This window comes from Ursus maritimus, unplaced genomic scaffold (assembly GCF_017311325.1).
Source record: "Ursus maritimus isolate PB19 unplaced genomic scaffold, ASM1731132v1 scaffold_18, whole genome shotgun sequence".
NCBI lineage: Eukaryota > Metazoa > Chordata > Mammalia > Carnivora > Ursidae > Ursus > Ursus maritimus.
The window spans coordinates 57,881,312-57,905,046 of record NW_024424230.1 but is presented as its reverse complement, the minus strand read 5'-3'; the positions used below and the strand labels follow the sequence as shown (position 1 = coordinate 57,905,046).

At 37.5% G+C, this 23,735-nt stretch overlaps 1 protein-coding gene across 1 annotated transcript in view; it reads left to right on the top strand.

The window, feature by feature from the left end:
• The window catches only part of PIEZO2 (piezo type mechanosensitive ion channel component 2), a 441,880-nt gene that overhangs the window by 157,309 nt on the left and 260,836 nt on the right, over positions 1-23,735 (top strand). Inside the window, exon 3 of the mRNA XM_040632733.1 lies at positions 7,711-7,836. Within this exon, the coding sequence (XP_040488667.1) occupies positions 7,711-7,836 (126 nt within the window). The remainder of the gene's footprint in view (positions 1-7,710; positions 7,837-23,735) is intronic.

Sequence of the window (23,735 nt, the reverse complement as noted above, 5' to 3'; positions counted from 1 at the left end):
CTCAGTGAAATACTAGTGAGCTGAATCCAACAGCATTTTAACAGGATTATACATTGTGACCAAGTGGAATTTATTTTAGCATGCAAGGTTGTTCAACATAAGAAAATCAATGTAATGCATCACATGAAAGGACAAAAGGGGAAACAAAAACATAATCATCTCACTTGACCCATATTTGGCCATTAAAGAAGTGATTAAGTTAAAATGAGTCCATTAGAGTGAGTCCTAATCCAGTCTGTCTGGAATTTTAAAAAGGAGACATTTGGACCCACAGAGATACCAGGGGTGCATGTGCATAGAGAACAGACCATGTGAGGACACAGCAAGAAGGCAGCCACCTGAAGGCAGCAAGTGAAACAGAGAGGCCTCTGAAGAAACCAGAAGTTCCTGACATCTTGAACTTGGATGTTTTGCCTTCAGAACTGTGAGAAAATAAATTTCTGTTATTTAAGTCACCTAGTTGTGGTACTTTGTTCTGGCAGCCCTAGCAAATTAATACATCTGCTTTTACAGTTGCTAGTCAACATTGTGCAGCAAGTTCTGGCGAGAGAAGTTAGGTGAAAAAAAGTAAAAGACTACCAAGTTGGAAAAGCAAAAGTAAAACTATCTTTATTCGAAGATGGCATGTTCCCATATATAAAATTTCAAAGAATCCATAAAAATACTACCAGAGCTAATAGCAAAATTCAGCAAAGTTGCATGGTGCCAAATCAACACACAAAAATCAGTTATGTTTCTGTATGTGGGCAATGAACAATCTGTAGAAGAAACTAAGAAAGCAATTCCATTTACCTTAGCAAACCAAATAATAAAATACCCAGGAATAAGTTTAGCCAATGAGGGGAAAAACTTATACACTGAAAATGTTAAACATGCTGACAAAAATTAAAGAGGATTTAAATAAACAGAAAGACATCCTGTGCTATGGGTTAGAAAATTTAATATCCTTAAGATGTCATTACTACCCAAAACAAACTATAGATGAAGTGCAATCCCTGTCAAAATTCCAATGGCCTTTTATGCCGAAATAAGCTAATCCTTAAATTCATATAGAATTGCAAGGGGTCCCAAATAGCCAAAACAGTGTTGAAAAAGAAAAAGTGTCAGCACTCATTCTTCTGCCTTCTGATTTTAAAACTTAGTACAAAGCTATAGTAATGAAAATATGATATTTCTATAAGGATGGAAATATAGACCAATAAAATAGAATTGAGTATTCTCCAAAGAAGATATGCAAATGGCCAAAAAGCACATGAACAGATGCTCAACATTAGTCATTAGGAAAATGGAACTCAAAACCACAATGTGATACCACTTGACATCCACTACAATGACCATGATTATAATAAATAATTTTAAAAATCAGAAAATACTGAGTGCCGGCAGAGATATGGAGAAATTGGAACTTTTGTACATGGTTTGTAGGAATGTAAAATGGTGCACTTGCTATGAAAAATAGTTTGGCTGCTTCCCAGAAAGCTAAATATGTAATTGCCATATGATCCTAGTTTGTACAATTCCTAGGTATGTACATAAAATAAGTGGAAAAAGTACTCTAACAAATACATGTACATACATGTTCATACCAGCACTATTCACAGTAGTCAAAAAGTAGATACAACCTAAATATCCATCAACAGATGAATAAATGAATAAATGTTCGTATATACAATGGAATAATTTTCAGCCATAAAACAGTGAAGGACTGACACACACCACAAGGTGGATGAACCTTGGGAATATTATGCTAAGGGAAAAGAAGGCGGATACAGAAGGCCACATAGTGTATGATAATGTTTATGGGAAATGTCCAGAGGTAGAAAGTTGATTTGTGGTTTCCAGCAGGGAGGAGAAGCAGGAATATTGAAAAAGTAACTGCTTAGTGGGTGCTTTTGGAGTGATGAAAATGTTTTGTAAAGTAGATAGAGAAAATGTTTGCACAACATTGGGAATGTACTAAATGCCACTGAATTTTTATATATATTTGTATATATATCATATATATGAATTTTATGTATATATATAAATATATATATGTATATATATATATAAAATCAGGAAATGTTACTGTAAGGGAATACTTGACAAGTAAAACCCAGTTGTTCATATCAGATAATTATACATTATTTAATCCTTAGTTGTCCCTAATGAAAGCAATAAAAACTACAGTAGGATTGAGAAGAACTCAGAAGACTAATTCCTTTGCCTTCTGCTTACATTTATTTTAAACTTTTCATTTCCATAAAAGGCTAATAAAATTCAGCTTCCTTAAGCTATGTTTTTAAGTAAATGACTACATGCCAAAACCATATTATGTCAAAAGTTAGAAAAATCAAAATAAAAGGCATTTTAGAATTAAACGCACATTTTAGGTATATGTATTTTCATGTTTATGACATTTTAAGTCTTTAAGCTTCATTTTTTTTTGTTGTTGGCAGTTCAGTGTTTTCCCTGAGGGCATTTTATGGGCTCCTCTGCCTTAGTCCACGTGAGCAGCACCCACTGAGGCTTGCAAATCAACATTAGAAACACAGATGTAAATATCCTGAGCTCAGAGCTTGGGGGGAGCCAGTGCCCCAGCAGCCATGGTGGTAGGTCAGGGGCAGGTAACACAGTGGCTGAAAGGAGTGGGTTAGGAGATGGGTGGTTTCCCATGACCCCACTTTGCCTGAAAGACACATATTGCACAAGATTTAATGGAATCTTCTGGGCTACTGAGAAATCCCTCTTTCCAGTAGAAGTTTGTTGAATGCAGACCTGACCACTAAAGAAGGATTTTATGCTGAAATGAGATAATGTAACTTTTGGTTAGAGCTTAAAGGTCTGTGTGTGTATTTGCACATGTATACTGAAATATAAAATTATATATACCATAGTACATATATATATTTAGCTTATGTATTTATCATTATATAAATATAAAATTTATATATACATAAATATGTAAGTATACCACAAATCTATCATGTATAAATTTGCCATATAATTACATTTTATTTATGTATAAAGTCTTAGAGTTTCAAAGGCCTGGTGGCCTATCTAATCAGAGTTGCATGGCCAGAAGCAGACCAAGGACCAGAATGTAGGTCATCCAGTCCAACACCTACCTAGTCCTCTCCAGAGAAGTGTTGCAACAGTTTACTCTTCGATTCACAAGAATAGTTTTATTTTGGGATTGTTCAGAGTGTCTCTCATTTTGGTGATTCACTCTTGCTTGTTTCTACCCCATTCTCATTCCTGTTTCCTGCCTCCCCATATGAAACTGCACAAATGTGTTTTATACTTATATTAAATATACATAAACACATGGGTGTTAAACATATATGTTATTTTTCCAGGTCTATGTTCTTAATTTATCTGAATGATCTTGTGGTCTGTGTCCCATTTTGTTTCTTATCATTTGTTAACCCTAATTTTTTTTAAGATCCACATATGTTGTTCTTCTACTTTCATGCACTTAATGGTTGAGCGTATTTTAAGATGCACGCCCACCTCATTTTTACATGTTCATCTCTTTAGTGGTGGAAAATTGGAATATCTCCAATTCTCTGCTACTACAGACAAGGCTGTGAAGAATATCATGACTCAAGTCCCCATGTAGACATGTTGCAAAAATTTCTCTGGAGTTCATAACTCAGAGTCTGACCGCAAATGCAGAGACTTAGGCATACTTAAGTACTGGCCTCTAGAAAGACCGTACCAATTTCACACTAGTAGCAAAACATTGGTTCCCCTCACAAAAAACTCAATATTATGAATATTTTTTTTCTTTTAAAGATTTTATTTATCCATTTGCCAGAAAGAGACAGCCAGTGAGAGAAGGAACACAAGCAGGGCGAGTGGGAGAGGAAGAAGCAGGCTCCCAGCAGAGCAGGGAGCCCGATGCAGGGCTCGATCCCAGAATGCTGGGATCATGCCCTGAGCCGAAGGCAGATGCTTAAAGACTGAGCCACCCAGGCGCCCCTCAATATTATGAACCTTTATAATTTAATATGATGGGTGTAAAATGTTAACCCATTTGTATTTTAACTATAATGTCTCTATCAAATGTCTCTATGCTTTTAGTTCCTCTGTAGAAGCATGCTGCCCGCTCAAGTCTTCCCGTATAAGATACTTGTTTAGATGTTTTCCTCCCTTCTCTATTGGTTGACCTGTCTTCATGTTGATATGCAGGCATTCTTTATCTATTTGAAATATTAATCTCATGTAATCTCATCTCTAATCTTAGATGTCCCAGCTAATCATCTGTTGGTGAATTGTTTTATGATAGCATTTGCTGAATTTTCAATTTTAATTTTTTTGCCTTATAACTTATGTTTTAGGTCTTATTTTAGAGGCAATCCCCATGGAAAAGGTACAAAGTTATTCTTCCATGTTTTCATCTATTAACTTTAGAATTTTATCCTTCACATTTAGGTCTTTATTCACCTGAAGATCACCTTTGTGTCAGGGATATAGCATTATTATTATTATTATTATTATTATTATTATTATTATTATTATTATTTTATTGAAGCCAGGTTTTCATTTGCCAGCAAACCTGTTCTTCTCCTCTTGACTTGTGGGGTCAACTTTGATATCTATCATATTCATATAAGTAAATTAGGTTTCTTTCTCAACTCTGTGTGGTATTCCATTTGAATTTTTTCCCTTTCTGTAAGGAATGTAAGTTCTGTTTGTTGTATTTTAACTTATGGGTTTATAGCATACCTTAATTGTCTATTAGGACAAACACACTCACCTGTTTTTGATCTTACATCTCAAAATTTCAAAGTTGGCCTGGTAATTCCTAAGTTTTTATTTTTCCAAATGTATTTTTATTTATTTATTTATTTATTTATTTATTTATTTATTGCCCTAACATCTTCATTCATGAATATGGAAGCATTTTTTTATGTAAAATTCGATGATTCATTAGTTGCGTATAACACCCAGTGCACCATGCAATACGTGCCCTCCTTACTACCCATCACCTGTCCATCCCATTCCCCCACCTCCTCCCCTCTGAAGCCCTCAGTTTGTTTCTCATAGTCCATAATCATGCTTCATTCCCCCTTCTGATTACCCCCCCCTTTCTTTATCCCTTTCTTCTCCTATGGATCTTCCTAGTTCTTCTGTTCCATAGATGAGAGAAACCATATGATAATTGTCTTTCTCAGTTTGACTTATGTATTTTTAAATAAATTTGTTGAGTTCCTCAAAAATTCTTTTCTTATATATTTTGAAATATGTTTGTTGGTGGCCTGAAAGTTTCCCCTGGCATTTTATTTGAAGTTGCATTGAATTTGTAGACTAAATTTGGGAAAAACTGATATTTTTGTCATATTAAGTTATCTCATTCATGAATGTGGTATATCTCGTCATTTATTCAGGTCTTTTACTTTGTTCTTCTGTTGAGTTTTACAGTTTTGTCCATAAAGGTCTTGTGCATTTTTTGTTAAGGTTAATTCTTTTTTTGCATATTTTTTCAGTCCAGGTTCAACCTGTAAGATATGTTTATATGTATATAATTTATTACAAGGAATTGATTTGCACTATTGATTGTATGAATTGGCTAAGCAAGACCAAAATCCATAGGGTAAGCTTTCAGGAAGGGAAGAGGTATGGTCATGGGCAAGTTGAAATTCATGGGCACAGTCTGAAGCTACTGTGCACAGGTGACAAAATTTCCTTTCTCTCCCCCTTCCCCCTGCCCTCTTTCTCTCTCTTCCTTTCTCTGTTCAGACTGGTTTTCAAGACTTCCGACTGGTTGAATCAGGCTTGCCCAAATTGTCAAGGATAATATCCTTACTTAAAATCAGCTGATTATGGACTTCAATCATATCTCTAAATTCATGGCAACACCTAGATTAGTGTTTGATTAAATAACTGGGAACTATTGCCCAGCCAAAATGACACATTGGCAAAACCACGGTTTTGTTTGCTAATTTAAGTCATATCTTGTTTTTTTATTTGATTATTGCTAATATAGAGGAGCTATATTATTGATTTTTGTAAGATGATATTGTATCTAAATCATTTTATGAATTCTTGTGTTTGTTCTAGTGGTTAGTCTATGGCTTCACTTTCACATTCTATGTTGGTGATAATACCATCTGCAAATAGTTTAATTTGACACTATCTGCAAACAATTGTCATTATTACAATTCTTCATTCTTTTTCTTATCTTATGACATTGGCCAATGTGCCCAGTGATATATGTTAAGTGGTGGCAAGGATAACAAGTGTCTGATCATTCTCTGACAGTAATGTATGCCTTAAGTTCCACCACGAACAGGATGCTCGCTTTAGTTATGGTATAAATCCTTCATCATTTTAAGAATATTTCCTTCTATTCCTAGTTTATCGAGTATTATTTATTTTATTATGTTCATTTAGCCACTGTATAGTACCTCATTAGTTTTTGGTGTAGTGTTCAGTGATTCATAAGTTGCGTATAACACCCAGTGCTCATCACAACATGTGCCCTTCTCAATCCCATTATTTTCTTTTATCATAAATAAAATTTGAACTTTATGAAATGCTTCTTCTACATCCATTTAGAAAATTATGATATCAGCCCACTGGTGTATGACTTACACATATGCATTATTAACTTAAATCACACTTGTTTCTCAGTGATAAATAAACCCTAGCTTATTTCGGAGGTGAGGGGCAGGTATAGTTGACACAAAATGTTTCATTTGTTTCAGGCATATGGCATAGTGATTCACCTTTTCTGTCATGCTGTGCTGACTGCAGTGTAGCTACCATCTGTCACCATACGATGCTATTACAATATCATTTACTATATTCCCTATGCAGTACCTTTTATTCCCATGACTTATTTGTTCCATAACTGGAAGCCTGTGTCTCTCACTCCCTTTTACCCATTTTGCCCATCTCTCCACTCCTCTCCTCTCTGGCAACCACTAGTCTGTTCTCTGTATTTATAGGCTTGATTCTGCTCTTTTAAATCCTAGCTTATTATGATGTGCTATATTTTTACTATGTTAGTTCAGTTGGTTAGCAAATATCTTTTTAAATAATTTGTGTCTATGTTCATAAGTAAAACAGCCTTATATCTCCTTTTTATTTTATAGCCTTATTTTACCTTAAATTTAAAGTTACTCTAACTTTGTAAAATGTTTTAGGCAACTTCCCTTCTTTTCCTACTCTCTGAAACTACTTTTATAAGATAGGGGTTGTTTGTTCCTTCAACTCTGGCAGAACTCTTATAAAATTTTCTGGGCCAGGGGCTCTTTGTGGTTCCATTTTGTGGTGATTTGTCATCTAATAAGTAGGAAAGCATTTTTCTTTTACATTGAGTTTTTAACCAATATTTATTTATTTATGTATTTATGTTAGAGAGAGAGAGCATGAGCTGGGGGGAGGGGCAGAGGGAGAAGCAGACTCCTAACTGAGCAGGAAGTCCAATGTGGGACTCGATCCCAGGATCCTGGGATCATGACCTGAGCCAAAGACAGATGCTTAACTGAGCCACCCAGGTGCTTGAATTTTTAATCAATATTGGTTGTATGATTTTACAAAGGGAATAAGATAGCTTTACCTTTAGACTAATAAGAGAGTAATGTTACACCTGATACACTTCTAAGTATGTCTATAAAATAGATCAGGCAGAAATGGGATCCATGTGGAAGACTACAAAGGTTGGAGTGAGTGTGTTGCCTCTGAAGCTCCCTCACTGTCTCCATGCTTCTTACCTTCTAGGACACACGGGCCGGTTATTAAAGTCTCTGTGCTTCACCAGTCTTTCCTTCCTGTTACTGCACATCATTTTCCACATCACGTTGGCTAGCCTGGAAGCTCAACACCGTATTGGACCTGGTTACAACTGTGAGTATTATGGTGATTTTTTTCCTTTATATTATGTATGAATAAATCCATGCGTCATAATGTTCATAGAAATCTATACAACATTTACATGATAAAATTCATGATCATTTCTGGTCATTTGACAATCCTGTACTATAAATACGTATAAAGAAACTGTCATGGAAAATTAGGTAATGCAAGTAACTTAATTAATGAATCTTCAACAAAAATTAGATATTAGGCCCCTATTTGTATGCAAGACATTATTACTGGGCTTAATCTAAAAAATCAAGATTTATATTGGTTCCTGGAGCATACGGTACAGCTAGTGAGGCAAGACACATACAATTTCTAACATGATTAATATGAATACAAAAACTGAATAATGTTATATGACTGTGACCTCAATCCTATTCTACAGGATAACGTATGATTTCATATGTCTTTATGGGAAAATATGTAATGACACATAGTTTCTTTTTTAATTGGGAGTTTTTATTGCTACTCATAGAGAAAGAATATGTCTTATATGCATTATATTTTGAACTTATGACCTAAAAATGTCAATATCAATATTCTTTATCTGGGCAGCATCATGTTTCCAAAATTAACCTGCTATTGGATAAATTCGACATCAGTTCTTATAGGATGTGTGATTGTTATTTGAAAAAAGCAGAAGCATTTCAAGTGGATGGAATACAATCCTCATGTTTTAAGTTACACCTAAAGAAACCCTGACATATTTGAAATAGATTATAACAAGTTTTAAATTGTCGGTTTTTCTTTGAGGAACCTATTTGTGAGTTTTAAATTTCCTGATCTTTCATACAGGCAAGCACAAGTAATAGGAAGTAAACCTACCCTTCCCTGTAAAATAAAAAAGATCAAAATTCTTTATGGATTAGGTACTATTAACATAAATCTAGTGAGAGGTCCTTTAGTAAAATCCATATTTATGAATTATTCAGTATCCTTCAGCATATAACTTTTAGAAAGCTACATTTTACAGATCTAAAGTCAGTATTCATTTTGGCCATTTTATTGAGTTCAGAATTCATTGGATAACAATGCCTATCAAAATGGTTTTGTTTTAAAATCTATTATTTAAGATATGGTTCTTGTTTTTAAATTGGGGTATAATCCATATAGCATAAAATTTACCTTTGTAAGGAATACAGCTGAGTGGTTTTTAGAGTGTGCAACCATCACCACTCTCTGATTCCAGAAGACTTCCATCAGCCCCCTCCCCATGGAAGAGGAATTTCCCATTCCCTCTCCACCCAGCCCTAGGCAATGACTTTTTTACTTTCTGCCTCTGTTGGATTTACCTGTTCTGGACATTTCATCTAAACAGAATTGTACAATATGGAACCTCTTGTGTCTGGCTCCTTCGCCAAGCAGGATGTTCTCAAGGTTCATCCATGTTGTAGCATGTGTCAGTGCTTCATTCCTTTTCATGGCTGCATAATATTCCATTGTTAAGATGTGGCTTAACTCTTTGGTAAAAGTCTCTTCATTGTTCAAAACTTGATAAAATAAAATGTTTAAATCATGGTACTTTAGTTATGTTATAATGATAAAAAACATTTATTACATTTGACTGGGTTCAAGTCTTTTTGGACTTAGTCGAAATATTAGCAGCAGTATTTCCTTGTCCTTCTTAATCACAAATCCTTTGGGTACTTCTTAAAAAGGCATTCCTAGGATCATTAGGAAAGATTTTTTTTTAACCAAAAATGTTGTCTGAATAAAAGGCTATTTCATGGATAATGAGTTATCCATCACTGGAAGTATTTAATCACAAGATATATTACAACTCATTCAAATTTTTAAAAAATTGACTTTGTAAATATATATCTTGAATTTAGATGCTGAGTGATATTGTGGAAACGACTGTACTAGAGGGTGTCTAGATTAGGAAGTGCAGTTCATAATTTCTTCTGACCCAGAGTGTAGGTATTTCTAATTTTTATTCAAAATGATGGTTTTTTGGGTGCCTGGTTGGCTCAGTTGGAAGAGCATGTGATCTTGAGGTTGTGGGTTCAAGCCCCAAGTAGGTTGTAGAGATTACTTAAATAAATAAAACTTTAAAAAGGATGATTTTCCACAGTTCTACAAAAGTCAAAATAAAAATATAACATGAAATGTTAAAACAACATTCCCCTTTCCACATTTATAAATATGTTTACTCTATGTATGGCCTTCCGTATAAGGTAGAGACAAACACGAAGACATACAGACTTAAACACAAATGCACACAGAAATTTGTTCTTCCTTTGTCTCCTTCTTCCCAGGCAAGGATCCAAATTACCTGGATCCTTTGCATGAATCATATGTTAATACCATGAAGAAGTCTGCACTTCTCAGTGGCGAAGATGTGGAGGCCATCTTGAGTGTGGTCAGAGCTGGCCTCTTGACCTAAGCATTCCTTACAATTCAATCTTGGGGAGTTGACTCTGCCTTCCCTAACTTCATATCCTAAGTATTTGGGCTTCCAGAAACCCAGGTATTTCCATGTCTCTCTCAGAGATATTTTCATTCATGCACATTATCGTCTATGGTCAGTGAAGAATAATCTCACATACTGACTTCCCTTCCTTTATTTGATGTCCCTGTATAAAAGCTCTATTCTGTACCACAGAGAGCCAATATAATGGAAGTCATCATAGTAAACTTTATTTCTACCAAGTTAAATTCTTGTGTGAAATTTATTCCTACAAAAGTTAATATTTCAAGTTGCAGTTACATTATTTTTGATGAGGTCACCAACAGAGAAGGGATGTGCTAAAGACTGAGTTTGAAAAAGGAATTTGAACTCTTTCCTTTCAGTCATAGGCACCTTGAAAGTGAGTTTACAGAAATCGTAAATTTCTTCTGAAAAACGAGTGATGCATGTAACAGCATTGGCTCATCGGGTGTTACAGATTTTTTTGGTCCAGTTTCATGTGTAGCTTTTAAAAGTAATACATTCTTGAAAAAGGATAAAAGGGAAGGGCAAACAAACTTCAGAGCTTTGCAAACTAGGTTAGTCCAAGACTGACACAGACCAGGTTTTCAGCCTCAAGCATTTTTTAATGATCAAGTTATATAAACTCCAGAAAATACTGTGAGAGTGGGTAATGGAAACACTGACTTTTAATTTAGAGTTGACTTCACTTCACTAATGTTATTGTTTCTTGAGCATTTGGAGTTTCGATTACACCATCGGAGCTGTAAACACAAACTCAGCTAGTTTGATATCCTACATTTGAAGGGGAGCCTTTTTTGGCATCTGTGGACACAAAGCAGCAAAATTTCAAACAAAAAGACAAAAAAAGTGTCTTGGCCAGCAGGGCTGTGCAATTTGAATGCTTTCTCTCTGTTTAAGACATTGGTAAATTAAAATGCAATAACCCACACAGGTCAGATTTCCCAATCATTGAAGTTGTATTCAAATTCAAGACCACCAAGTGCTCATTTATACGTGTTTAATTTTGTTTTCCTACCTACTCCTCTCTCCATTTAAAACTCATATACCTTCACCCTCATTATAGCACAAGCTCCCAGGATCCCTCAGGAATCTAAGACACATGTCTGGGGGACAACAGTAGCATTTATAAATATTGAGTCATTGAAAGTTCTCGTTGCCCTAGAGCCCTGTGCATATTAACCGGCAGTAGTAAAGATTTTTTCAAACCAGCCTATTTCATTTCGGACTGGCTGGCAGGTCTGTTAAAGGTGCCATTGTGCAGACCTGAAACTTAACTCCTCCGCCCCCTCTTTCTCTCTCTTTCTTCATTTCCAAAACGGTGCTTATAGGTAAGTGAGGAAATCTGTGGGGCAGGGGGGACCTCTGTAAATTTTCCTCAAACATGTGTTGTGCCGCTTACTAAAATATTTTCATTCCATCAAAACTATACTATTTAAATAAATGTAAACCCGGTTTCAATTATGTCATTACAGATTCCATAGAAGTAGTTTGTTTGACTCACTGGTGGACGTGTGGCAATGTTAGTGAAATTTCAAGGCCAGTCTGGATTCTTGTGCTGTGCTAAAGCATGTTACTGATTGAAAGAAACTTTTGAGTTCCAAACTATGAAGAAAACGTTTGTGGTGATAATAGGTACTATTTGTAGAGCACCTACTAACTGGCAGACTCCAGGGAGAATTATATTCCTTTTCTAATTAAGGAATCGTTTTTTTTCTTGTTATGGATAAACTCGAATGTTCTTAGGTAGGGCACTCCATACCCATGACCAGGTTCCATTCTCTAAGCAAGTCTTTAGAGTGGGTCAGGCCGGGCAGATGGACAGCTGTGCAGTGCCGGTGGGCTTCCCTGAGGAGGTGAGGGGAGCTGCCATCCACCTTAGGTTCTGAGCACCAAGATGGTGGCCTCTCCCAGGCTGGACTAAGCTGGACACCGGGCATCATTTTATTCCTACAAAGAGGCAGTCTGCTGGCCAAGCCTTGCCCTGTAGGGCTGTGCCTTTTGTGGGCTGTCTTCCCCAAGGAGGTGCTTTTCCTTTGTATTAAGGCAGTGCCTGTCTGCTGGTGGTGCTGAGGTAGGGATGAGGCTAATGACAGATGAGGCAGGGGTGAAGGTAGCGTTGAGCGTGATGATGAGGAAATGGGCTCCAGGAGAGCAAGAGAGTCACCCAAGCTGCCACACATCTGAACTGGGATTTGAGCACTGACCTGCCTGGCTTTCCCCGCTCTTTCCTTCTATTGGGGGAACTCCTTATTTATCATCTACTTAGGAGTATTTCCTCCATTGCACTTCCTAGGATTTTGGATTAGTTTCATAGGACTTAAATAAGTTACTGGTATGTCCTTATAATATTTCCTTTGCTTCATTCAGTTGTAGCTTTCACAGTTAGAGTCATTTACCCCCAAGGGCCAGACCCCTCAGATCAGCTGCTTTCTCCCCCTTTAGAGGGAAGAGCATCTAGAGTTCTGATTTTCCTCACTAAGAGCACAGGAAACTGGGCCAAGAAGCCCACTGACCAAGAGGTTTTTATAAGCCCTAATAGTACTTTATCACGATGCTCTTCTATGCTCAAAACATATAAGGGTCCCCATGCTGAGATCCAATGTATGAAACATTAGAGTGTGAAAAAACACTAAGGGACAGACGTGGGCCTGGCATTTTGGCATCTCATCTGGATGATGGTGAGGTGGATGCTTACAGTGAGCCTCTCTGCTTTTTGCTGCCAGTCCTGACTTGTCTCTTAGCACACGTAGCCAGAAAACTCCATCATTAATCATGCTCATTATTAATCGTGTCAATTAGAGATAGACCCTTAGATTTGCAGAGTCACCTGATGAGTTCATCCTCGTATACATAATCCCTATGGATAGTCTTGATTTTTCGCATTTGACACAGTACTGTGGAGGAAAAAGTTAATATTTATGGAGCAGGGGACAAAATATGTAAAAAGAAGCTAGCTCTGTGCTGGCTTTAAGAGTAATTTTTGAAGTCACTTACTGCTGTTTGCTTTCTCATGGAAGCTAGCATGGAGGCCCCAAAAGGTAACTTCTGAAAGAGCCTTGATTCTCCTTCTTTTTCTTTCCCCTGACAGCTTCCTTAAAGGACATACTGGCCCTTGATACAACAATTAGAAAGAAGTCCAGACCAAGTTATAATTCCCTGGTCATTTGTGCCAGGATGAGGGTATTGGTCTAATTTTCTCTTAACCAAAATAGCCTACAAGCATCTGGATCATGCATACACCTTCCAATCACATTTATTATAAGGGCAGTTAGCCTTAGGTGTTATTTCCCTCAGCCCCTGGGAATTGAGGCAGATTGTTTTTTCTGTCCCCTGACACACTTAGGCACGTGCCAGCCTGTGATGGAGCCTGGCGCTCAGCACTGTGGGCAAGGAAGGCAATTCCAGTCTAAGACTAATTTATGATCTGTAGTCTCTGGATGGGAAGCATTGCTGAAAGAGCTCTGGCAACCTGAGATTTGATGGAGTCTACTTTCTTGGAAGAAGGAATACATTCAGTGTTTACTGCCAAAAGTCAGAATTCTACAGGCAAGAGGGAGGACTAAGAGGGTGGTACCATGAGGAAGAGAAGCCGCATCAGGATGAAAATCTCTTAGGCCAGAACCTTGTTGACCTCCTGATTTCTCTTGGCGTGATAGTCATGCAGTGATGTTCAGTTTACATAGTATTTTTCAAATAGAATATATCATTTTAGTGGGAGGAAGACTCTTCATGAGAATTACTTATATCATTCAGTATATGACTAAAGGCAGGATCTGGCGTGACTGTGGGCAAGTTACTCATCTCTGTGCCTCAGTGTCCTTGACTGTAAATGTAACAGTCTACCATCTCAAAGCGTTATTGTGGTGGATGAGTTAATACAGTCCATGGCCTTTGAGTGGTGCCTGACCCACAGTAAGTGCATGTTAAGGATAAGCTAGTATTACTGTTGTCATTCTTTTTTTTAATAATAATATTTTTTATTATATTATGTTAGTCACCATACAGTACATCCCTGGTTTTTTTGTTTTTTTTTAATTTTTTTGGATGTAAAGTTCGATGATTCGAACTTTACTGGGTGTTGCGTATAACACCCAGTGATTTGATGATTCGAACTTTACTGGGTGTTGCCTATAACACCCAGTGCACCATGCAATACATGCCCTCCTTACTACCCATCACCAGCCTATCCCATTCCACCACCCCCCTTCCCTCTGAAGCCCTCAGTTTGTTGTCATTCTTATTAGAGGAGTCATGTTTCTTGTTCAGGTTTATGCGCAACTACAAGGTAACAAGAACTGCTCAGAATTGAATCTTGTCTCCAAATTATGCACAATCACATGGATGAAACTTTGAAATTAGGAAGTGTATGAAAATTACGTGGTACCAAATAATTCTCTATTACAATCTTTATCTTAGTTTCCTACTAATTCTGTTATATTTGGATTTATACCCATTCTCTGCTGTGTAGTTGAAATCCTGGATAGTAGGGTGACATGGTGCTGGTTGGAAGGTGGTGTCAATGACATGTATCTTTAGTGACCTGCCAGTCTCGTTCAGTACTTTTTTTTTTCACCTTTTCAAGAGCAACGTCCCCATGGAAAACTCCCACCCCACCTGCCCTGTGGCTGCGGTGCTAGGTCTGGACTTGTGAATACATTACAGTCCTCTCCCCATCCCCGCCCTGCCCCAAATCTTGTCACCCACCCCATGCCCTCCAGCACAGAGGACTAAGTACTAAGATATTATTCACTATTTAGATTTAGATGAGACAAAGGATGAAAATGTTAGGAAGAGAGGTGCTAACTTTTTTTTTTTTAAGTACACTAACACTTTACTCATATTATCTGACTTAAATCCTCCCATGTCTCTTAAAACAGACTGGCTCTTACTGCCATGTTAATGACAGGGATGGAGGGTCCAGAGGTGGAGGGTGTCTTGCATGAAGTCATTTAGTTAGTGGTAGAGCCAGAATTCAAACAGGTCTTCTGAACTCTGTAGCCTGTATTCTTTCCAGTGCATCATGCGAGACTCATAAGTGTACAGGGAAAACTTTAGGGAGAAATTGGGCTTTGGTTAATTAGATTCTGAGAAATAGATAAGATTAGGATACACAAAACTGGAAGGATCTGCTAGGGGAGAGGATAATTAATCTGCCATACTCACTCTAGGTAAAGCATTAAGTGTTGCTAGTATGTTTTACTTGGTAAATATTGGACTTCAAGAATATCTTCACCCCCAAGAGTGAGCTCTGTGGACTCTGCAGGGCTGCATGTTTGGGTGCATGCATGCGTGGGTGCACGTTTGCTGGGTGAGAGGGGATGCTTATTTCCTACTCTTGCCTGATCCACTGCCCCCACCTGCCTCACTTCAGGTGGGTCCTGTGTCAACTTGCTAACAACGGCCACCCTCTGGTCTGTGAGTGGTTTTAACTTGTCTTCTTCAAGCCTGAGAAAATTGGAGGTGTTTTTTCCTGAAGATGTAAATCAGTCAATAAATCAACAAGAACGTACGGGAAGCCTTTGGGGTGTGTGGAAATCTACTTCCCTGAAGTGTGAACCCCTGAGATCCTCGATCCTGAGTTTCCATATAGTCCAAGCTGTTCTTTACACAACAGTCTTTCAAATATTTGAAGGAGCTGTGTTGTCACATCTAAGTATTTCTTTCAGATCCATCTTGAGTCCTCCCCTCTGCTATCTGCTCAGTTCATCAGAGTCCTGTGTGGATGTTTGGATAAGAACACATCAGTGCCTTATGGGGAGAGGCGGGGATAACCGCGGCTCCATTAATGTCAAATATCATGGGGCTGTGACTTTCTTTGTTCTAAAAACTGTCCTTTCCCCCATCAGCTAAAATTATGAGTCTGTCATGTATTGTATATCTGAAATGTAGATCTTTTCTTACCTAAAATATCCAATCTATTTCTTGTGCAATCCAACTTCTAATTCCCTTAGGGCAGATGTGCTCCCCTCCTTGATTTGGGATTTTGGTTCTCCTTGAGTAGAACTGTTTCCTTACCATATGTCATCTCCATCTCATCCCTAAATGAGTTAAAATGTATGTAGCTCCTGGCACAGATCAAGCACACCAGTAAGTCTTGTGTTCCTTCACTCTTGCTTCCGCCTCACTGCATCTCACACCCAGCTGCTGCTGCTGCTTCATTTTTAAAAAAATAACATCTTTTTGGTTCTAAGTTTTGCTCTAAATCAGTATTGGCAATAGATTCGGTATATAAATGCCCCTTACAGGTCAGGCATATTTTCTGTGTCATATCTCAATTCTGCATAGTTCTGCAGGGAGCTTGCTGTTTTACTCATTTGCAGATAAGGAAACTGAGCAGCAACAGAAGAGGTGGTTTGGATTAGATAAAAAAGTGAGAAATGTGACAATATCACGCAGGGTCTCCAGGATGGTGCTGGCTGCCTGTGGCCCACGTGTGCAGGTCAGTGGGCCCATCTAGGCAGGCGAGGAAGAGCTACAGCCAAGGCAGAAAGAAGACTCACCAGCTTTATTTCTCCCCACTCCGTGGGTGTCATTTCTGCCTCCCGCTCTGCAATCCTGCAAGCTTCCAATTCCCCGTCCATACCTCTGCTCTTGTTAGTCCTCTGGGAGAGTGTTCTTACCCACACCACCCATCCCATTTCTTCACTGAACCCACCCTTCAGTACTGAGTGCCTTCTCCAGGAGGCCTGGGCTGACTGGGTCAGGTGCCTGTCTGCTCCCCAGAGGCTCTAAACATGGATCATTTATCTTCTCGTGCTGAGTTACAGTCCTTGATTTTATATATTCTCCTATTAGAATATGAACAGATGGAGGGTAGGGACTATCACATTTTGTTTATTTTGTAAAGTGATTACATAGGGCAGGGCCCCATATATAGTATCCTGACTAGTAACTGTTTGAAGAGCAAATCAATGAATTAATAGCAGCAAAAAAGGAAATGAAAGTGTGACAAAGATGAAAGGGGATGATCTTGTTTTGTTACCAATTTTCAGTGGACTCCTCCCCATCGAGGTGGCTAAGCCATCTATGAGAGCAGCTACCGTGTACAATGTCCCCTCTCTACCAGGAACTTGCTCCCCTCTCTCTGTCCCCCATGTGCATCCTGAAGATCTGATTCTGATAGCTGTTGCCATCCCCCTCTTTTCAGTTCAGGAGGAAATATGAAAATGATCTGTTCACTTGAGGGCTTTTGTTTCTTTTTAAAAATTATATACCAAACAAAGTAACTTGGTATTGATTTTCTTGGCAAAAGGAAATTTGGATTTCTACTTGGATTTGGGGAAATCGAGGATGAACGTAGAGAAGACAAGGCTGGAAGTGCAAGGAGGGAAGAGGAGAAGAGCTGTGAGGGGTAGGTGTGCTGGGGCCAGGTGGTCTCATTAATAATTAGGGAGGGAAGAGAAGCCTGCAAGCGATAATAGGTGTGCCATTCTCCTCGAGCTTCTTGCTCCTACCCTGGGGCCACCGGTCCTTGCCGTAAGATAAATCACAGGGCAGGAAATTTGAAATGACTTGGATCGATTGTGTTTGCTTAAATAACAATTTCCCTGACCTCAGTTTCATGATGCAGCATTTCTGTGTGAATTATTTACCATAAAAGCACTAAAGCAAGTCTGTGTGGTATGGGAGTAAATTTAACCTCAAAGTGATAGATGGAAAACATAAAGCTATAATTGTATGTTTTGAAACTCATGGTATAATGGAAGGATATTTCAAGGGCATAGTGGAATCAGCAAAACTGGGCCAGATATAGTCATGACATTCCAGAAAATATTAATTGTGTAACACAAGTCCAGGTCTTCAGACTTACAAAACTGATATATATCTTAGGGCTTAGGTATGTGGATTCATAAGTGAATACCATTTCTTCCTATAAACAGAAGATTGGATTTAGAAAAATCCCTCTTGATTTCACATATTAAAAACATATTTCAAGGATGCAGAAGATCTGCAAAGAAGTCGCTAATGTAATTTCCCTCTTACGTTCATTTTTAGAGACATTTAAACATTTCCTGAGATTCCCATTGCAGGTTGTGGGTATATATAGAATATTAATAGTGAAGATACTACTATAAGAATGTTATGATACAATTACAAATGTTTGCATATTGTTTTATCATTTATTTTCTGAAAAAGGATTTGCTTTGCAAATGTGCATTGCATTGATAATTATCATTTCAAATGCTTTTCTTTCATTACCTTGCATGGTTATTTAGTAATAATCTCTAGTTTTTAAGTGAGCAATCATTCTCAAAGGGCCCAAAACCATTGTTAAGAAGAAATGCAGTGGAGTAAATTTCGATGGCTGATTTCCAAAAATTCTCACGTGGTGATTGCATCTTCCCCACTGCCAACGGGTAACAAAAACCAAGGCAATCATGACATATAAACCACATTACTCTAATCAAGATAGAACATGCACAGATTTCCTTCTTTTTGTTTTTGCAGAATAAGAATTTCCTAATTGAGAAATTTGGAAGAATGTTACATTTAAATTACAATAATGATAATTATGATATCTTGCATTGTCAATTTTGAAAATATTTCCCATAAAGTAGATACCACAACAGTCACAAAGAAAATTGGTTTTAAGAAATTCAGGTTATTCATAATCCCACAATCCTGTCACATGTAAATTTATTTGATAACTGTTTATTAAATCCCTGCTGTGTGCATCTGTTCTGTTAGGTGCTTAGCATACAGCAGCCAATAGACACCCTAGGCCCTGCCCTCATCGACTTTCCAGTCTGCTGGTGGACGTAGAAGCAGACAAATAAATGAATGACAGTCATAGACTGTGGTACGCGCTATTAGTGAGGTGATACAAAGATTGATAGAAATACACATAGTACATGCCTACTTTGGCCTGGGGACGGAGTCTCTCTGGAGGAAGTTATGTTGTAGCAGAAACCTGAAGGATGAGGACATTCCCTTCAGATCTGTGTCCCTGTGACTGACATCAAATCTGGGTCACCTTTAGGAAAATCAGAACTCTTTTTTGCCATGTGTTATGTTCCCACATTTCTATATGGTCTTTATAAATATTTCATTTCTGGCATAATCTTTCTTCGTGTTGATACGTAAGAGTGTTCTAACATTTTCCTTGGGTGGTTTTGATTTTTGCCATTCAGTATTGTTGGTGATCAATTATACATGCAAATCTGTTGTTTATTTCCTTAGATAAATTTTGAAGAGTAGATTTACTAGGTCAAAGAATTTAAATTCCTATGTTGTAGCAGATTGCTTATCAACATGCTTATAACTTTTGGAATCCTATCTGTAAAAATTAATAAATGATGAATAGATAAAAGGATGGATGGATAGATAGATAAGTAAATAAATTGATAGTAGATACGTAGATCGATTTTTTTAATAATAATTTTTTATTATGTTATGTTAGTCACCATAGATAGGTAGATAGATTTTTAAGAATGTATCATAGACTTTGAAGTCTTGGGACACCTTGAGGCCTCAGAGAAATTCACACTCACAGCCTCATTTTGACATACAAGTGGCTAACGAACACATAAAGAATGCTCAGCATTAGTCATTAAGATCCTCCAAATCCTACTCATAACGAAATACCACGTCCCAGTAGTACGGCTATTATAAAGAAAGACAAGACAATAGCAAACACTGGTGAGGATGTGGAGAAGTTGGAACTCTTGGACACTATACAGTGGTGGTCACTTTGGAATAGTTTTGTGGTTCTCTAAAATATGAAACATAACTACCTTATGATCAGCGATTCCATTCCTGTGTATATGCTCAAAAGAATTGAAAGCAGGTGTTCACATACTTACACATGAATGTTCATAGCAGCAGTCTTCATAATACCAATGACGGAACAAAATCTAAATGTCCATCAAAGGGTAAATGGATAAACCAAATGTGGGGAGGGAACAGTGGGGTATGACTATTAAAGGAGTGTGGGGTATTCTTCTCGGGTGATTAAAATGTTGTAGAAGTAGAGAGAAGTGATGTTTGCATGACATTATGAATGCACTAAAGCCTACCGGATTGTTTACTTTTAAATGGTTACTTATATGTTTATGAAGTTATCTCCACAAAGGAAACATGAATAAAGAGTGTACCATAGTCACTGAAATCTGTCAGCGTTTGAAGAAAGCATTTTTGCCACCCTACTCGATGTTAAATAAGTCAATGCTTTTTCTAAAAATTACTGTTGGTAAAAAAAAAAAATTTCCCACATGTTTACTATTTGTATTTATTTTTGTGGAAGACTTACTCATTCTCTGTAAATGTATTTTACAAGTTTGATTTTTAAAACTGCTTTTTGTTAACTTTCATTACATTGAGTTTTTTACATGTTTAGAAATGTAATCCATTATTCCTATTTTTCTTTTTGCTTCAATGCTATAAACTTATAGAGCTGATATTTATTGTACTCCACTTTTTGATTTTTTTACATGTTAAAATATATACATCTCTTTAATTCACCTGGAGTTTATTTTGCATAGAAACCTTGGAGAATGGATTTTTTCCCAAAATAACTATTAAGTTTCCCATCACCATTGATTAAATAGTCCTTTCTTTGATACCAGTGGGGTAGCTTTACTTGTGCTCAAGGCACTCTTCTCTGAGGCCTGATAGAAAGGTGGCTTTTTCAGTACCTGGTAGATTTTGTTTCTTTAATACATCTGCTTCTCTTGCTGCTTCTTTTCCTTCTGCTTTCTGTTCCCCTCCTCATGCTTCTTTTTATTGTGAAACTTGAAATTCTATTTAGGAAAGATTTTGAATAAGCCTGAAAACCAAAATGCAAGTAAGAAATGTCAGTTCCCCAAATGCAGATGCTAATACCCTGAATTAGCAACTACTGATGTGGTCAATCACCTTCATTTCTGAGTAAGGCATCAACTCTGTGTGTCTCGATACCAAACCATAAAACTGAGTAATAGCTTCTGGTGAAGGTAATATTGTACCATGTATTTGCAGACTCTGCTCACCTTTCATTTATAGGTGTTTTTATCTGTCATTTTTCCATGGGTTATATCAGTGCTAATAAATACATCGATTTGGAGAAACAGAAGACAACGTTAGAAGAGCAGTATAACTTTGTCTTTACTGTTATCTAGTATAACCAGTTAATGTGGAAAACCATCTCTGACTTTTTCCAGACGTTATGTATCTGGTCAAGATCTCAACTTTAAATTTGATAGGTCTTTGGTGTAATTTCAGTCAGACTCCGGGCCGAGATATAGAAATGTTGCTTTTAGTTTATAGAGTAAATGCTACTGTTTAAAGAGTTATCCAAAGTCTCAGTAAACTGATTTTTTTTCTGAGGCTATTTCTACAGAAGCTTGATTGGAGAAATGTTTATGAGTGTGTTTATAGCCCCAGAGCCGAGTCTAATATTTTAGAGTCCACAAGATGATAGAGGTGTATGCGTTGTTTGGAAAAATGACACTTTCATGGCTGTTACAAGAGATAGCTTCAAAGGCAAATTAGCCCCTTATATTGCTACCATGTACTCATTGACTGTAGTCATTAGAAAGGACCCTTCCATTTAAAGAGGTTCAACAATGGACACATCGTGGGGATGACACTGCATTGTAGGGAGAGCCATCATAAGTGCTGAGCCTGGATGGAAGTCAGCCATGAATCCCAAGGAGAGGAACAAGGGGTGAAAGAAGCCTGTGTGCAGATCCTGTGCTCCAGTCCTTACCTTTCTCCACTCACTGGAAAAAAATGTGAATGCATTGTAAGGAAATGCTGGTTGTTAGTAGGAGGCTGTGGGCAGTGAGTAGGTGGGCAGTGAGTCCCCAGGAGAAGCTGTGGGCCAGCAGAGGGGAGGTGACAGAAGACAGGCAGGAGATGAGGAGGGCTTATATCTTTATGGGGAAAATGAGATAAAAGCCAGTTAACTCTCTCTCTCTCTCTCTCTCTCTCTCACACACACACACACACACACACACACACACACACACGCCAGCCTGGGATGCCATTCTCTTGCACTCCTTTTGAAGCTCTTTCATTGAACAGAACATGTGGAAAGAATTCTAATTCAGTTGCAGTTTGGGGGATAAGTATAAGCCCACAGTGGAAAGAGTTTGTGTCTTGCTAATGTAGTGAATTACAGCCTCTGGTCATAGGTTCTTGGACGAAACAGTGTGGATGTCGTGAGAATCAGGGTGCATACAAGGATGGATTTTCATGCAGCCTAAACAGTGAGGTGGCTCCCCTGAGTTCCTACGCGTCCTTCAGGGAAAGCTGACACTCTTCAATGCTGATGTTTGGTTGTGGACATTTTCATTAATGGATCTTTAAGGAAAGTCTTTGTTTTCTGTTTCTTTGTTACTTGTTTCAATTTATTTCCTCTCAGACATAAGAGCCATCTGGCCATATTGACTTTTACATTTAAGGTTGGATAAGTGTGGCCTTAGATCACTCACAAAAAAAATCCTCTACTGAACTCAAATTCCCTCAGCGGAGTTAGATCCCTCGCAGTGTAATTAAAGAGTGCAAAGCAGCCTGTGTTCATCTTCCACTTAAGAGGATACCTGGAAGCACCATTTTAAATGGAATTTACCCTCCTGGGAATTGTATTATATATGTGCTGACTCATTTTTCAATGTCTATATCCACAGGATAATTGGAATGTTATAGATTATCCCATCTAACCTTTTCACTTCAGGGATAAGCAGAGACACAGTAGTTATATGACTTCCCCAAGGTCACTGAGAGCTGATCACAAAGGTCACAATAGGGCACCTAGTCCACTGCTCATCTACTAATGTTTTTGAGAAAACCGAGAGTACACTTTTAAAATTAGGGTTAGGACACTTTTTCTGGTCTGAGTTGTCAAAACAGGAAGAAAAAAATGCACACACAATTGGTTTATGAAAAACAATCAAATAAAAATAGATGCTTACCATGAAGCTAAAAAATTCATTTTTGGTGGCCACAGCCATATAATTATTACTTCTTGATTGGTTCTTGATGTCAGGGAAGGTATTATGTTATACTGTATCTATAAATGACTTTTTTAGGGCTGGAAATACTACGTTTCATGTTTTTAATTACTTTTTAGAGTTTGAATGAAGAAAAGCAATAGTATAAAGACAATAGCTTTTAGGCTAGAGAATTCCTGTTTTAGAGTCTGGCTTCAGTATTTCTTACAAAGGGTTTTTGAAATTGGACATGGAGAAGCTTTGCATTTACTATCATATAGCTAAGCCTTTTAAAGCTATATTCAAAACATTTTAAATGAATTCTGCAGCATTAGGTTGAATAAAACCAATGTTAATATTTAAAGCACATACTAACATTGTTATATTGTTTTGGCATTTAAAGATTTCCTAATTTCAATAAAAAGATGAAAAACAGAAGTGCATTTCTGTAAAATCAAGCTCAGAGACTTATGATCTCAATTGTTCCAAAGCTGGTAAAAAGCTTCATTTACTTCAATTTGATAATTTTTAAAAAAGAT